This window comes from Cricetulus griseus, unplaced genomic scaffold (genome assembly GCF_003668045.3).
Source record: "Cricetulus griseus strain 17A/GY unplaced genomic scaffold, alternate assembly CriGri-PICRH-1.0 unplaced_scaffold_228, whole genome shotgun sequence".
NCBI classification, from domain to species: Eukaryota; Metazoa; Chordata; class Mammalia; order Rodentia; family Cricetidae; genus Cricetulus; species Cricetulus griseus.
In genome coordinates, this window is record NW_023276951.1 from 35,810 (window position 1) to 51,284 (window position 15,475).

Sequence of the window (15,475 nt, forward strand, 5' to 3'; positions counted from 1 at the left end):
TCTTTCCTTCTGAGCAAGCTTCCTCAGAGGAAGGCCACATATGCTTCTGTGGAAGACCAGAAAGAATTTTTTTGACAAGTCATTACTGCTGTCTATCTCAATGCTATGACATTACTGTACAGAATTTTATTTTTAAACTTTATGTATATGTGTGTTTAACCACATTTGGATGTTTGCAGTACCTGAAGAGGCCAGAAGAGGGAAACAGTTCCCTTGGACCAGAATTTGCAGGAGATGGTTATCAACCACTGTTTCTAGAAATATAATCTATGTCCAATTCAATAATACCCAGTGTTCTTTATTGCTAAGCTCATTTTCTAGCCAAATTTTTATGTAACATTTACTTTTATCCATTTTATTTAAAAAATATGGCATCACTTTCTTCTTTCCCATTTTTTCCCTTCTTAATTCTTTTAAGTAGGTGTGAAGAAAGTATTTGCAAATATGTGCAGAAAGTCTGCTGAGTCCATTTCAGTTGATTGTTTTATTGTTTCAGCATTGAACATGTTTTTTTTAATAGAAAAATAGGGAGATGATTCCTGCCTGATACTATCTGGAACAGTGATGTAGACATAAGAGAAGTAATTCATCCTTGGGTCATAACAGGTTTAGATGGAAGGTAAGTGATATGCACAGCTAAGAAATATAAGTAAGCCATATATTAAAAGTTTTTCCATCTGAAAGCCTACCCAAAACCTCAGGTTCTGCCTCTCTAGCAAGATGTTCAGAGAAGCCATAAATATTGCTACAGTAGATAGAATCTTATCTGGAGGAATCAGTTTTTTCCCAAATGAAATTCACTTGGAATTTAGAATTTCATGGTCTCCACTCTTTCACTAGATGTTACTCAATGGTGGTGATATAAATGTCACATAGAACAACCTTATTCCTGTTAATCAGGAGGGTACCAGTGATTGCTGGTGTGGACTGAGAAGCATTACAGTCCCAGAAGGGACTGCGGGTATTGTCACTGACAACAGCATGAGTTGCCAAAAATTAAAGACTGAAAGAAGTGAAGGGGGCTGACCCATCACAGCTGAGTGGAAACAAAATACAGTACATGTCAGCTTGTCCTCAGTTACAACCAAAGAATCCTGTGTGGCATTTGATACTCGAGCATCAAAACTTAAGGTATCTCCCTAAAAATTCTTCCATTCTCCACAGCTCTGGAAATATCATATGGAGCAAACCATAAAGTGACTTCAATATCAGGTTCTTGCCACAATCTGTATGTCATCTCTAGTCACTGTAGTTGTCTGGACCTGTGGAACGGCAATCTACAGCAAGATATCCGGGGGGGGGCGGAGGAGGGAATGGGGACAAGTGACAAGAGAGAATGACCACAGACAGGATTCTGATTAAGTGGCAAATTTTATTTTTTGCAGGCTAGCCTATATAGCCAGTATTATGAGGTAAAGGGAGAGGGGGAGAAGAGCCCAAGATAAAGGTGATCATTTAAGCAGGATGTTAGAAAACTACAGAAAGAAAATATTGGCAGGGTCTAAAGTTCATGAGTGGTGGGGAGAAGGAGGGTTACCTAGGTAAATGGTGAGATGCGGGAGGTTCACTTATGTAAATGGACCTGTGTTTGGAACAATGGATTGACGTCTTGGTCATGTTGTTCCTTCTGGGTACTCATGCTTCTGGGAGTCATTTATAATCAAAAGACAGTTCTATAATGGCATGCCAAGTTTAGGCCTAATAGATAATGCCAACCTGTATGGCTCCCAACAAGTCACCACCGTTCAGAGTTCCAAACTGAATGTTTGCAGGTATCAGGGAAGCAGAATATGAGCCCATTCAGACAAGTCAGACTTCGAGCCTGAAAGTTCCCAATTTCTCCCAACAGGAGGTATAAAATCAAGCAGGGTAAATCTCATATGTGGACTTGTGAGCTCCCAATGATGCCTATTATCATATGGGAGATAAACTCACTCTTGTGGTTTTGGTTAGGCAACCATCTTTTAAAGTCATTTATTGTCAGCTTCCATCCTGATCATTTCTTTGGTACATTTCCCTCATTTTTTTGAGATTTGGCCTTGGAAATTTCCATAATCACCAAGTATAAGTTAATTTCTGATGCAGTCAATTACTGTGCTGTGAAAAAGATTAACCACACTGGTTACTTTCCTATGCTATCTATCCATTATGTGTCCTTTTATGTTTGTGAAGACTACTGTGGTGAGAAAAGACTTTACCACACTGATTACATTCATAGGGTTTCTCTCCAGTATGTGTCCTTTTATGTATTTGAAGACTACTGTGGTGAGCAAAGACTTTACCACACTGATTACATTCATAGGGTTTCTCTCCAGTATGTGATCTTTTATGTATTTGAAGAGTACTGTGCTGAGAAAAGGCTTTACCACACTGATTACATTCATAGGGTTTCTCTCCAGTATGTGTTCTTTTATGCTTTTGAAGATTAGTGTGTTGAGAAAAGGCTTTACCACACTGATTACATTCATAGGGTTTCTCCCCAGTATGTATTCTTTTATGCCTTTGAAGAGTACTATGCTGAGAAAAGGCTTTACCACACTGATTGCATTCATAAGGTTTCTCTCCAGTATGTGTTATTTTATGAATTTGAAGATGACTGTGCCGAGAAAAGGCTTTACGACATTGATTACATTCATAAGGTTTCTCTCCAGTATGTGTCCTTTTATGCATTTGAAGAGTAGTGTGCTGAGAAAAGGCTTTACCACACTGATTACATTCATAGGGTTTCTCTCCAGTATGTACTCTTTTATGCCTTTGAAGAGTACTGTGCTGAGAAAAGGCTTTACCACACTGATTACATTCATAGGGTTTCTCTCCAGTATGTGTTCTTTTATGTCTTTGAAGAGTACTTTGTTGAGAAAAGGCTTTACCACACTGATTACATTCATAGCGTTTCTCTCCAATATGTGTCATTTTATGCATTTGAAGAGTAGTGTGCTGAGAAAAGGCTTTACCACACTGATTACATTCATAGGTATTCTCTCCAGTATGTGTCCTTTTATGCTTTTGAAGATTAGTGTGCTGAGAAAAGGCTTTACCACACTGATTACATTCATAGGGTTTCTCGCCAGTATGTGTTCTTTTATGCCTTTGAAGAGTACTGTGCTGAGAAAAGGCTTTACCACACAGATTACATTCATAGGGTTTCTCTCCAGTATGTACTCTTTTATGAATTTGAAGATGACTGTGCCGAGAAAAGGCTTTACCACATTGATTACATTCATAAGGTTTCTCTCCAGTATGGGTCCTTTTATGCATTTGAAGAGTAGTGTACTGAGAAAAAGCTTTACCACACTGATTACATTCATAGGGTTTCTCTCCAATATGTGTCCTTTTATGCATTTGAAGAGTAGTGTGCTGAGAAAAGGCTTTACCACACTGATTACATTCATAGGGTTTCTCTCCAGTATGTGTTCTTTTATGCCTTTGAAGAGTACTGTGCTGAGAAAAGGCTTTACCACACTGATTACATTCATAGGGTTTCTCTCCAGTATGTACTCTTTTATGCATTTGAAGAAGACTGTGGCGAGAAAAGGCTTTCCCACATTGATTACATTCATAAGGTTTCTCTCCAGTGTGGGTCCTTTTATGTATTTGAAGATTAGTGTGCTGAGAAAAGGCTTTACCACACTGATTACATTCATAGGGTTTCTCTCCAGTATGTGTTCTTTTATGCCTTTGAAGAGTACTGTGCCGAGAAAAGGCTTTACCACACTGATTACATTCATAGCGTTTCTCTCCAATATGTGTCATTTTATGCATTTGAAGATGACTGTGCTGAGAAAAGGCTTTACCACACAGATTACATTCATAGGGTTTCTCTCCAGTATGTGTTCTTTTATGCCTTTGAAGAGCACTGTGCTGAGAAAAGGCTTTACCACACTGATTGCATTCATAGGGCTTCTCTCCAGTATATATGTTTATATGCATTTGAATAGTACTGTGATGAGGAAAGGCTTTACCACACTGACTACATTCATACGGTTTCTCTCCAGTATGTATGTTTTTATGCATTTGAAGAGCACTGTGATGAGAAAAGGCTTTACTACATTTTCGTGTGTTTTCTCCCCTCTGTTTCTTCTTTGATGAATAAGAAGATAACTGTGATATGCAAAGGCTTTACCACATTGGTTACATTCATATGATTTCTCTCCAGTGTGTTTTCTTTCATGACTTTGGAGATAACTGTTATTTTCAAAGGCTTTATCACATTGTGTGTATACAGACGAATTCTCTCCAGTTTGCCTTCTTTCATGCCTGCCAGGAAAAGGGTCATATGTAAATGCTTTACCATATTCAATGCAATGTCGAATCTGGTTACCTGTATAAATTAATATTATAATTTATTTCAGTTGTAAAGAAGAATCAGATATTATAGTTTTATCACTGTGCTTACATTCTTCTTTTCCCCTTCTTTAAGGGTTGCATGTACCTTTGAAAATAGCTGTGAATATATAAGCCTTTGTTAAATGGTTCTCATTTTCAGATCCTTTCTCTACAGATGATTTTTCACTTAATGAGGAGAACTAGAAAAATTCAGAAGTTAATCATCGTTTTTTGTATTATTAACTTTTCCTTCTCTGTGAGTCATAATACATTTGCTAGTAAACTACAACAAAGAGAAGTATTTACACAGTCATAGAGTCATAAGGCTTTTCTACAGAGTGAGCTTGGTGTATTATCAATGAAGATGGAAAACAAATTACTGGTACACTTTAATCAAATTCAGCAAGTATGCTCAAAATGGGGACTACTACACGACTTTGAAATAGCCTGCAATAGAGGTATATTATATTCTACATATCTTTTTGCTGAAATGGCTTTTATCCAGACTAGTACATGATATTCTTAATAATGTAAAGATTACGAAGAAGGGTCTTCCTCATGTAATTCAGTTTGACTTTCAGTTCTTTATAGATATATGTTATTGTGATTACACATTCCCTACAATAACTGCCCCTTGACTCTTGACAATAATTGCTCCTGTCACAGCAAGTACATGAGTAAACCAACTTTTCTACGGAGTATTTGCTTGTTGGAAGTTTTGGAGACATCACTATCAATACAATCTTTTCTATATCTTTGGTAATATAGGTTGTATGAAATAAGTGGATTTACGGTACTACAGCATACCTTTCGTGGTGTAAGGATTTAAGTGACATTTTCCCTCAATGCATTATTTCTTTGTCTTCTTTATTAAAATATTGCTTTGCAAATACAGTTAAACTACCTGAAATTGAGTTCTATGTTCTTGTGAGAATTTAATAGTCATCAATGCAAATTAAACTGTGCTTAAATACACTGCTGTTTCTGTTTCAAACTTCAGGATACATTTCAATTTCTTCAGAGACACATTTCTATGAGCTTGTAAATGAAAATTACCTGTCATGTCTTTTTGAACTTGCACAATGTTCTTCAATAATATTGTCTTCCCAAGAGTATCCTAAAATATAGGGCAAGAAAATGTATAGAGTATTATTGAGAAATAATATAGGCAAATGTGCAAAAAATATGTTACTGTCCTCAGTGAGTTTTATAACTTTGATTTATTTATTATATTCTTTTTCTTTCCCAATCAAATTAAAGAAGAGCACCATTAACCAAGGAACAGTTGTCCCATTATTTTAAAATGGGAAGGAAAATATACTCTTACCTATATCATTGAAGTTCTCATAGGTCTCCAGCATCACATCTTTGTAGAGATTCTTCTGAGAAGTATCAAGCAAAGTCCACTCTTCCCAAGTGAAGTCAATATGCACATCATTATACTCATGGCATCTAAAATATCACATACATGTATGCAACTTAAAGCAAAATACTCACCATATTGTAAATGTGTGTTTCTGTAGAACCTTATTTTAAAATGTGTTACTTTCATGCTATAGAAAATTTGCTTAATGAAGTAACTATGTGTTACTTTTTTTCGGATGTATTATTTTAATTTTATGAAGCTGTTCTTCTTTGCCTGAATACAACAGCTGATATTCTGATGAAGATGTATTTATCCAATAGTCAGTCAGGAGAAAGGATAGGCTGTGGCATCAGGAACAAAGTATACACAGGAGGATAAATATGGAAACAAGGAGAAAGACTCAAGAAAAAGAAGAGTAGAGCGCCAGCTACCCAGTCACACAACATGTCATGAATTTGGAAGGGAAGTAAGATATACATAAATGGAGAAAGGTAAAAGTCCGAGGCAAAAGATAGATTGGATCATTTAACTAGAGAAAAACTGGCTAGAAATGAGCCAAGTAAAGGACATGCATTATATAACATGCTATTGTTTATCAATTTGGGACCTGGGAGTTTCCCTCCACAAAAGGTATGAAGCTAAAGAGCTAAAAGAGTAAAACATTTAAGTAAATTTTACCCAACATGCTATATTTTAATGTAAGGCCTGAGAATGCTGAAAAATATTTCCTTAATGAATTTCTCCCTACTGTTTACCTTTGAACAGCCAGTACACTAAGTAGCAAGGATAACCTCAGTCAAAATGATTGCCAGAGCACAATCATGCGAATGCTAGAGTTGTAGGAATGTTGTGTGTTGTTCTTCTCCATCTATATATGACTATGCTGTGAGTGTTAGACTTTGCTCCCATGAAATCCTAAGAGGGCACTGACATCTGGGAGAGCATGATGAAGATCCATGTGTGGCTTAGCAATCTAAAGGTTGCTTTGGCAGTAAAAAGGCTAAAAGACAGAGAGTTAAATAGCTGCAGATGTAAATGGAATTGAAAGAGGGATTGTTGAAATAAAGGAGTCTATATACTTTACGAATGCCTTAACTTTAGCAAAGTAAAATATATTTGTCAAATGAGAATCAAAACTGCTTTGGAGGAGCAATTCTGCTTTTGTTTCCACCGAAAACAAGAGGCTATAGATTTGCTCCAGGTTGACATAGATATTGTTATAGCAAGTGAGACCACTTGAAGTTGACAGGACATGCATATCAACTAAAGTTACTGTTGCTCATCACAGGAATTAAACTTAATCCCAAATTTTCTCAGTGACCCCTTACGGATGACTTCAGCAGGAAACATCCGGAAAACATGACCCCCACATTCCCAAATTTTGGTGAGTGGGAGTCTTTTGATTATTTGATGGGTCATGGATAACTTATATTTAGGAAAATATAGTAATCATAAAATAAAATGGTAGATTATTGAATCTAATGTAACTTAAAAAAATTAGTAATTTCAAATGTATTGTATATTAATAGAAATTTATGTTAATTTCTCTTACAACACACTGTAGATATGTTTGTACTCTTGGCTTAAAAAATCTTTTTGTAGTGAACAAATTTTTGTATATTGATACAAATTTAAGTTTCGCTGTTAAAATGTATTGTATTTATGTTTCTGCTCATAGTTTTTGAGTACAAAAATCAATGGCTAATTTTATTTTAGCTTTTCATACATAAAGATAATTGAGGTTATCTCTGAGGAAAATTTATATTCCAGTCTCAATTGCAACAAAGTAATGACTTCTAAATTTCCTGTTTTTCAAACAATAATGACCTTAACAATAATGGCTACAGTATTATGTATGACCCTAGATACATGAAATTAGGAGACATGATGTTGTGCTACTACTACAGTAAAATATTAATGGAGGAGCTCATCCTATTGGATGCTTCTATAATTTTTCACTGGAAATATTTTGTGATATGTGTATTTCCATACTCACTGAAAAAAATCTCAACTTCACAGGCTTTTTGGATTTCTTGTATATGATCTGAACTCGTTCAATGAACTACTTGTTAACATATTTGTGTATGTTAATTATAGTTCTACTACACTCTTCAAAGACAGCAGATTTTGCAAGTCAAACCAGAATTTTGAAGAGTATGTGTTTGTTCATTTTTATTGATATCATTGATTATAGAGGGTATATAAATAACATTCATAAAGCTATATGATAGTTTTAAATAATGTTGCCTGTTTATATAATTTTCCTGAAGTTAGACACTGCATTAAAAATTACCCACTCAGTTGATGTACATAGAAGGGTTAACTAACTCTTACCCCATAATTTTATGTCTTAAACATTTATATATCTGTGTGTATGCATGCATATGCGTGCATTTATATGATTGTGTGTGTGTGTGTGTGTGTGTGTGTGTGTGTGTGTGTGTGCATGTGTGTGTGTGAGTGTGTGTAGATCAGATGACAACCCTCAGGTGTCAATCTGCTTTCACCCCCCAACATAGGTCCTAAAGATTCAAAGTAAGGTAGGAAGACATGGGAGCAACTACCTTCATCCACTCAGCCATTTCACACACTTTTTAATATTAGCTAGCTAAAAGGGATAAATTTAACAGGATAGAAGTCACAGATCACACCACTGGTTATCACACCGTGGGTTGAAACTCTTTGCACACTTCTTTTTCTAAAAATATTTTCATTACAATTCATAGCACTGCCTAAATTACAGTAATTTAGTAGCAATAGAAATAATTTTATGGTTAGGCATCATCACAACATTAAGGTTTACAACCATTGTTCTAGGAAAATTGCCATCAATTTATCCTTACTTTCCATTGTTAAACCAAAACACCTTCAGTTTGATCACACTTTTAGTTATATATACTGATAAATTTTCCAATTTGTTCCACTTAGTTGTTTTTGATTTATTGGTTGTTATTCCCTATTTAAAAGTATGTAAGTCATAGACACTTGAGTTTGAGCCTTAACCTTCTTATTTTATATTCCAGTCCGACTTCCGTGCCCCTCCCTCCCATCTGTCCATACCCGAAATTGCACCCCATCCTATCTCTCTTCTGCTCAATAGAAAAGGAGAAGACTTCCATGGGGAATCAAAGTCCATCACATTATTTGTGGCAGGGCTTATTCATTCCCCAGTGTCTAGGCTGAAAAAGTGTCCCTCTATTGGGAATGGGCTCCCAATTTCCATTCGTACAATAGAGATAAATACTGTTCCATGACTAGGGCCCCCATAGAGTGCCCACCTCTCCTAACTGACTCCCACATTCAGAGGGCCTTGTTCTGTCCTATGCTGGCTCTGTACTGTCAGTCTGAAGTCAGTGTGCTCCTCCTTGTTCAGGTAATCTATTTATATGGGTTTCCACAGCCTGGTCATGCACACATTGCTCATTCCATCTCACTCTCTACAACTGGATTGCAGGCATGTGGCTCAGTGCTTAGCTGTGGGTGTCTGCCTCTGCTTCCATCAGCTGCTGTATGAAGGCTCTAAGATGGCATCTAATGTAGTCATCATTCTCCTTATTTGTCAAGGACATTTAGGATAGCCCCATCACTATTGCTTAGGATATTATTTCAGGCCATCCTTGTATATTTCTGGACATTTCCCTAATGCCAGAAAAACAGGAGAACATTTCACACAACAAGAACTTAACAATGCTCATAACGATTCAGAGAAATAGAAGCTGTAATCATGGAGCCTGCACAACACTTTGTCAGGAACTCTGCAAAAATGCTTCAGTTGTTTAGCTTGGTTTGATTGTGGGATTCCTACCAGTAGCTCCTGTGGTATCTCTGACTCTTTGGCCGGCTCTTTGGACACATTTCCTTCTATTGAGTTACCTTGATCAGCCTTGTATGGGGGTTTGTGCCTAGTCTTATTGCACCTTGACATGGTATATTTGGTTGATATTCGTGGGAGGCCTTCTCTTTTCTGAAGGGAAACAGAGTATCAGTGGATTTGGGGGAATGGTTATTGTGGACAGGGCTGGAAGGAGTGGAGGTAGGGGAAGCTGTGTATTTATTCCAAGTTCATTGATTCTCATAACATATAACAGAGCCAAAATCACAAATTTCCAATTTCTCTTCTCCTACTCAAGACAATTTCTTGGCTGTCACATATTGTATAATTAAGGATTTCCAACATACAGAAGCATAGGATAAATTACAATTCAGAATAAGAGGAATATTGCTATATTGAGCCCCCAACTGAGGGACAAATCTCATTCTCATGTACCTGCAACACCAGCCAGAGTAAACAGGTAAGGTGGAATAGCAGCTCATGACAGAATCCCCCAACATCTCATTAGCTGCCACCCCCAAAGCCATGTAACCATTAACAAATTGGATTAATATCCTCTGCACAAGTTCAGGTCGCACAAGTTAGAAGTACAGCTAGGCAAATTGAGGCAAAGACACCTTTCTGGACTGGAGTTCATGTGAGCTTTCTGAAAGTCACATTGGTTCATCTCCAGTGGATATTCTCCAATCTTTCAAAAACCCACAAAACTATTTACACTCCCAATACCTACTCATCTCTGTGTTGTAGCCTCCAACTTTAGAGGAATACCTGTGCTCAGACAAATGATACACCATCTGTCCATATGGGCCACCTGGCCACAGAACTCTCCTACTCTGTCCATGCCCCTTCAACAATATCACCAGGTTCTGTCCTCTCTTCCCTTCTTAAAACTTCAAACTTTGGCAGATATAACCTGCTGGAACAAAGTCCACAACTACAGCAAGATTTCTACCCTAAAATTGGGGTGAGAAGCCCTGTTAAACCATAGGCCTTCAGATCAGAAGTTCAGAGAGCAAATAGAAGGCAAGGAAAAAAAACACAATTCCAACAAAAACTGAGAAATCAGCACTTAGACCCACAATCACCTTAAAGCAAGATAACTGGACACCAGTATAAACACAAAAACAACCATCAGAGCAATAAGTCACTTCCAGGATTCAGCGATCCTACCACAGCATGTCAAGAGTATTCCAATACAGCTGAAGCACAATGAAGACCAACTTTATTGAGATGATAGAAGTCCTGAAAGTTGGAATGAATTAATCCCTGCAATATTTCTAGGAAAGGATTAAAGAAATACTTTTGCTGTGATTAAATTATTTAAGTAAACCTACTCTGGTAATGCACTGATTTTGTTGTTACCCTTAGGCTACTGTCTATCTTTTGGGGACCTTAGGAGAGAAACTCAAGTTAGCCACTGAAGGAAAACATGAGGGGCCACTGTTTTTTATTTTCTCTTTTACTTTTTCAGTCTCCTGTATTCAGCTATTTCTCTTTAGCAGCCCAAGCCCATTTGCTAAGAGACATTGCTAACTCAGTGGATTTCTTCTTTCCACATCAACTGTCAATCAACACAATGTGTTTCAGGCAGAAATCAGATATTCTGGTTTAAGAACATACTCAATTGATGTTTGCTTATATGACCTTGGATGGGTCATGTTGATACCTGAGTCTAATTATGAGACAGAGACAGTAATATATGAGAAGGTTATAAAAAATCCAAAGCCAATGTATTAATCATATAAATTTATTTAAGCAGCAAAGACTCAAACATAAAGATACACAAAACTGGGAAAAACAGAAATGCCAGTATGCCAGACAATAGGAAGAGGCAAGAATCTAAGATAAGGCAAAAAAAAATGAAACTGTCTCTCCACAGCAACTTCCCCACAAAACAAAACCTTTTGTAACTGATAACATAAGAAATTGTATGAAGACAAACTGGAGAAGGTCCAATATTTTTAAGAAAATGAATATAACTATGTTACTGTTATAAATTACAGAAAATCAGTACACAGACTCACATAATATGAGGTCTATACTTGTCACAAAGATACAAAAATCAAAAGTATTTAAAATAATTTCAAAGAAGATGGGGTTGATTAGAAAATCCAAAAAATAAGGCAGGAAAATTATTGTCAACTTTTAATCAATAGCCCAAAGAAAACATAGGAAAGGAAAAGGTTGATCTTGACCAGTGTTACCCAGATCCCAATAATGACACTGGTAAAAGAATAAATAAACACAGACTTCACAATTTTCATAAAATTACCTCAAATGATCCTTGAACTGTTATTTTTGACACTCAAGCTACTGGTATTTCTTCTAAAACAGAAGCACCATGCTGAAGATAATCTCTCCAGAAGTGGAGGTGTTCTCTTGCTATGGATCAGCATCTCCTTGTAATTCCCTTTGTTTCAGGTAAATACAACCCCACTGATGCTCAATCACAAAACAACTCAGAAAAATAATCTAAAAGACAGGTAGACCAATGGAATCAAATTGAAAACCATAATATATACCCACAAACCTACGATCACTAGATGTAGGACAATGAAGCTACAATCATACAAGGAATAAAAGAAAGCATCTTCAACAGATTGTACAGGCATAACTAGATGCTGGCATGTAAAAGACTTGCAGACAGATACATAACTATCACTATGCACAAAATATAAGTCCAAATGGATCAAAGAAGCTGGGCATCGGTGATGCATGCCTTTAATGTCAGCACTCAGGAGGCATGGGCAGTTGGACCGCTGTGAGGTCAAAGCCAGCATTGTGTACAGAGCTAGTCCCAGGAGAGGCTCCAAAGCAATTCAGAGAAACATTGCTTTGAAAAACCAAAAACAACACCACCAACAACAAAAAAAAACAACAACTTGAAAAACAAAATGGATCAAAGACCTCAACATAAATCCAGAAACACTGAAACTCTTAGAGGAGAATATAGGAGGTACCCTCATGGAGTTTGTACAGTAGAAGTCTTCCTCAACATAATTAACAGTAGCACTAACACCAAGATCCAGAATTAATAAATGGGACCTCCTAAAACTGAGAAATTTCTGAAAGGCAAAGGACATAGTCAACAAGACAGAAAGGCAGCCCCACAGAATGGGAAAATATATTCATCAACCCTACATTTGACAAAGTGCTGATTTCCAAAATATACAAAGAACTAAAAAGCTCATCACCAAATTACTAAAAAATCCAATTAAATATTGGGATATACAATTAAATAGAGATTTCTCAATAGAGGAATCTAAAATGGCTGAAAGACACTTAAGAATGTGATTAATATATTTAGCAATCAAGGAAATGCAAATCAAAACAACTAAGGTAGCATACTGCTCTTGTAAGAATATTTAAAATCAAAAACAACAATGACTGATTATGCTGGAGAGTATTGGAGAAAGAGCATTCCTCCACTACTGGTGGAACTGCAAATTCATATAGCCATTTTGGAAATAAGTAAGGAAATTTCTTAAGAAATTTGGTATCAATCTACCACAAGATAGAGCAATTCCACTCATAGGCATATAGCCAAAAGATGAACCTTCATACAATAAGGACATTTGTTCAACTATGTTCATAGCAGTATTATTTATAATAGCTGAAAACTAGATTCAACTTAGATGTCCCTCAACTTAACAATGGATAGAGAAAATGTGGTAAATTTACACAATGGAGTACTACTCAGCAGGAAAAAAATGGAATCTGAAAATTTACAGGCAAATGGATAGAAGTAGAAGAAACCATCATGACTGAGGTAAACCAGTCTGAAAAAGAAAAACCTGGTATGTACTCTCTTATATATGGGTTTTAGAGATGGAAAAAAGTATTAACAGCCTATAATCCACACCACTAGGAAACAAGGAGAATCCTAAGAGAGATATATACATGGTCTCACAGAGAAGCTGAAAGAGATAAGATCTCCTGAGCTAATTGGGCCCATGGGGGGAGAGGAGAAAGATTTAGGAGAATAAAAAGGGAATAAGAGGTGGGGAGTGGATGACTTGATGGAGCCGGAGGATTGAGACAGGAGAAGAATAGGGGAGAGAAAGAAAAAATATAGCATAAAATATAGCATTATACATTTAAAGAGAAATTGGGAACTAGGCAAATGTCCTGTGATCTACAAGGATGACACCAACGAACAATTCAAACAATAGTAAAGAGTTTTCCTTAAATGTCCTTCTCTGATAATGAGATTGATGACTACCTTATATGCAATCCTAGATCCTTCATCCAGTAGCTGATAGAAGAAAAGGCAGACACCTACAGCTAAATATTGAGCTACACTCTTGGAATCTAGTTTCAGATAGGGAGCAGTGATGAGCAAAGTGGTCAAGACCAGACAGGAGATATCCACAGAAACAGCTGAACTGAACAAGTGGAAGCTGAAGGACCACACACTGATAGCTAGGAAACCAGCATAGGACTGATCCAGGCCCGCTGAACATGGGTGTCAGTTAGGAGGCCTGGGCAATCTATGGGGCATGTGGTACAGGATTAGAATTCATCCCTAGTATATGAAAGGATTTGGGAGTCCATCCCACATAAAGCAATACTCTCTCAGCCTACAGACCTGGGCGTGGTCCCAGGCCTTGCTGCAAATGACAGGACAGACTTTGAAGATCACTTGTGGAAGGCCTCACATTTGCTGGGGAGCAGAGAGAGCATGGGGAAGTATGTCAGTGAGTGGCAGGTGAGGAGGCGGTGAGGAAATTGTGACTGACATGTAAAACAAACTAGCTTCAAATTTAAAAAAAAAAAAGGAAAGGAATGCTCATTATTTCCATGGCCTATGGCACATAACATGGAATCTGCCGAATCTATTTGCACAGCACCTTGCACACTTGAGAAATCTCTGCACATCAGAAACTCCTTTTCTCCCCTAGAATTAAACTTCACTGAATCCGATCATTGTGTTTATTTGCACCAACAAGTTCTATTCATGTATCCATGAAAGACAATCCACATTACCATTATTCCACAAGTTTCTAAAATATTTGCAATATTATTAATACAACCCTGAATAAGTAATGCAATATTCAGAACTTCCAGAAACCAGAATTTCAGTTTTCTAATCTGTCTTCCCATTGCAAACAGAAGCACTGCCCATATGTGAACACTGGACAATGATACTGCAAGAATTAAATCCCCCATGCCAGGACTGCAGAGTCTCCCATTACCTAGTAAATCGATACTGGGGGGCATGGAGGACAGAGGCCATTGCCCTACTCTGCATATGTACCAAGAGAACTACAAAAATGATCATATTCTGTTCAACCTTCAACAGAATTGAAAGCTTACTGGGTGGTGGAGTGGTTGCACATGCATCTAATAACAGTACCCACAAGGCAGATGCGGTAAGATCTCACTGAGGTCATACTAGACCGGTGTACAAGGTGAGTCCCAGGACAGCCACAGAGGTTACACAGGGAAACAATGACTTGAAAAACAAACAATAATTGAATATATAAATAAATAAAATGATAGCACAATAGACCTGCTCTGAACACCATTTACCCACCATGGTATAGCTTGTGGTCCTTCTTACAACTGATTTCAGCAAAGGCAAAAGAAACCATGACAAGAACCCATGAATTACCTGACACTAGTACTCTTGACTGTCAACAAGTGCCTCCTAAAAAAACCTACATTGTCTAGTGCCACCCTGGTAGGACTCATATTAGCAGCTTTGCTACTGGGTGATTGAGATCAAATGACTGAGACAGCACAATCCTCCAGCTCTGCCCTTACAGCAGAGTAGACAGAATCCCAGTCTAAAATGTTAGTATTTTACTAGAAACTCTTCCTCTCTAGTATAACACAGCCTGTTCCTCATCCAAAGCACAGTCAATTGTGTGTGCATTCCATTACACACTCAATGACCTGCACACCAAACCCCCTCTCTCAGAGCTGTGAAAACCTTCAAACAAACACGA

General features: G+C 37.2%; 2 protein-coding genes across 2 annotated transcripts; both read right to left on the reverse strand.

The window, feature by feature from the left end:
• Positions 1 to 529: 529 nt before the first annotated feature.
• Positions 530 to 3,006, reverse strand: LOC118239802 (zinc finger protein 120-like). Its single transcript, XM_035453776.1, has one exon. The coding sequence runs from the start codon at positions 2,920 to 2,922 to the stop codon at positions 2,140 to 2,142; it is 783 nt and encodes a 260-aa protein (XP_035309667.1). The 5' UTR covers positions 2,923 to 3,006; the 3' UTR covers positions 530 to 2,139.
• Positions 3,007 to 3,644: 638 nt separating this feature from the next.
• LOC113832116 (zinc finger protein 431-like) lies at positions 3,645 to 5,800 on the reverse strand. Its single transcript, XM_035453777.1, has 3 exons — positions 5,654 to 5,800; positions 5,383 to 5,443; positions 3,645 to 4,257 (listed from the first exon to the last, which is right to left on the reverse strand). The coding sequence occupies exons 1-3, from the start codon at positions 5,685 to 5,687 to the stop codon at positions 3,921 to 3,923; spliced, it is 432 nt and encodes a 143-aa protein (XP_035309668.1). The 5' UTR covers positions 5,688 to 5,800; the 3' UTR covers positions 3,645 to 3,920.
• Between the last annotated feature and the right edge of the window lie 9,675 nt (positions 5,801 to 15,475).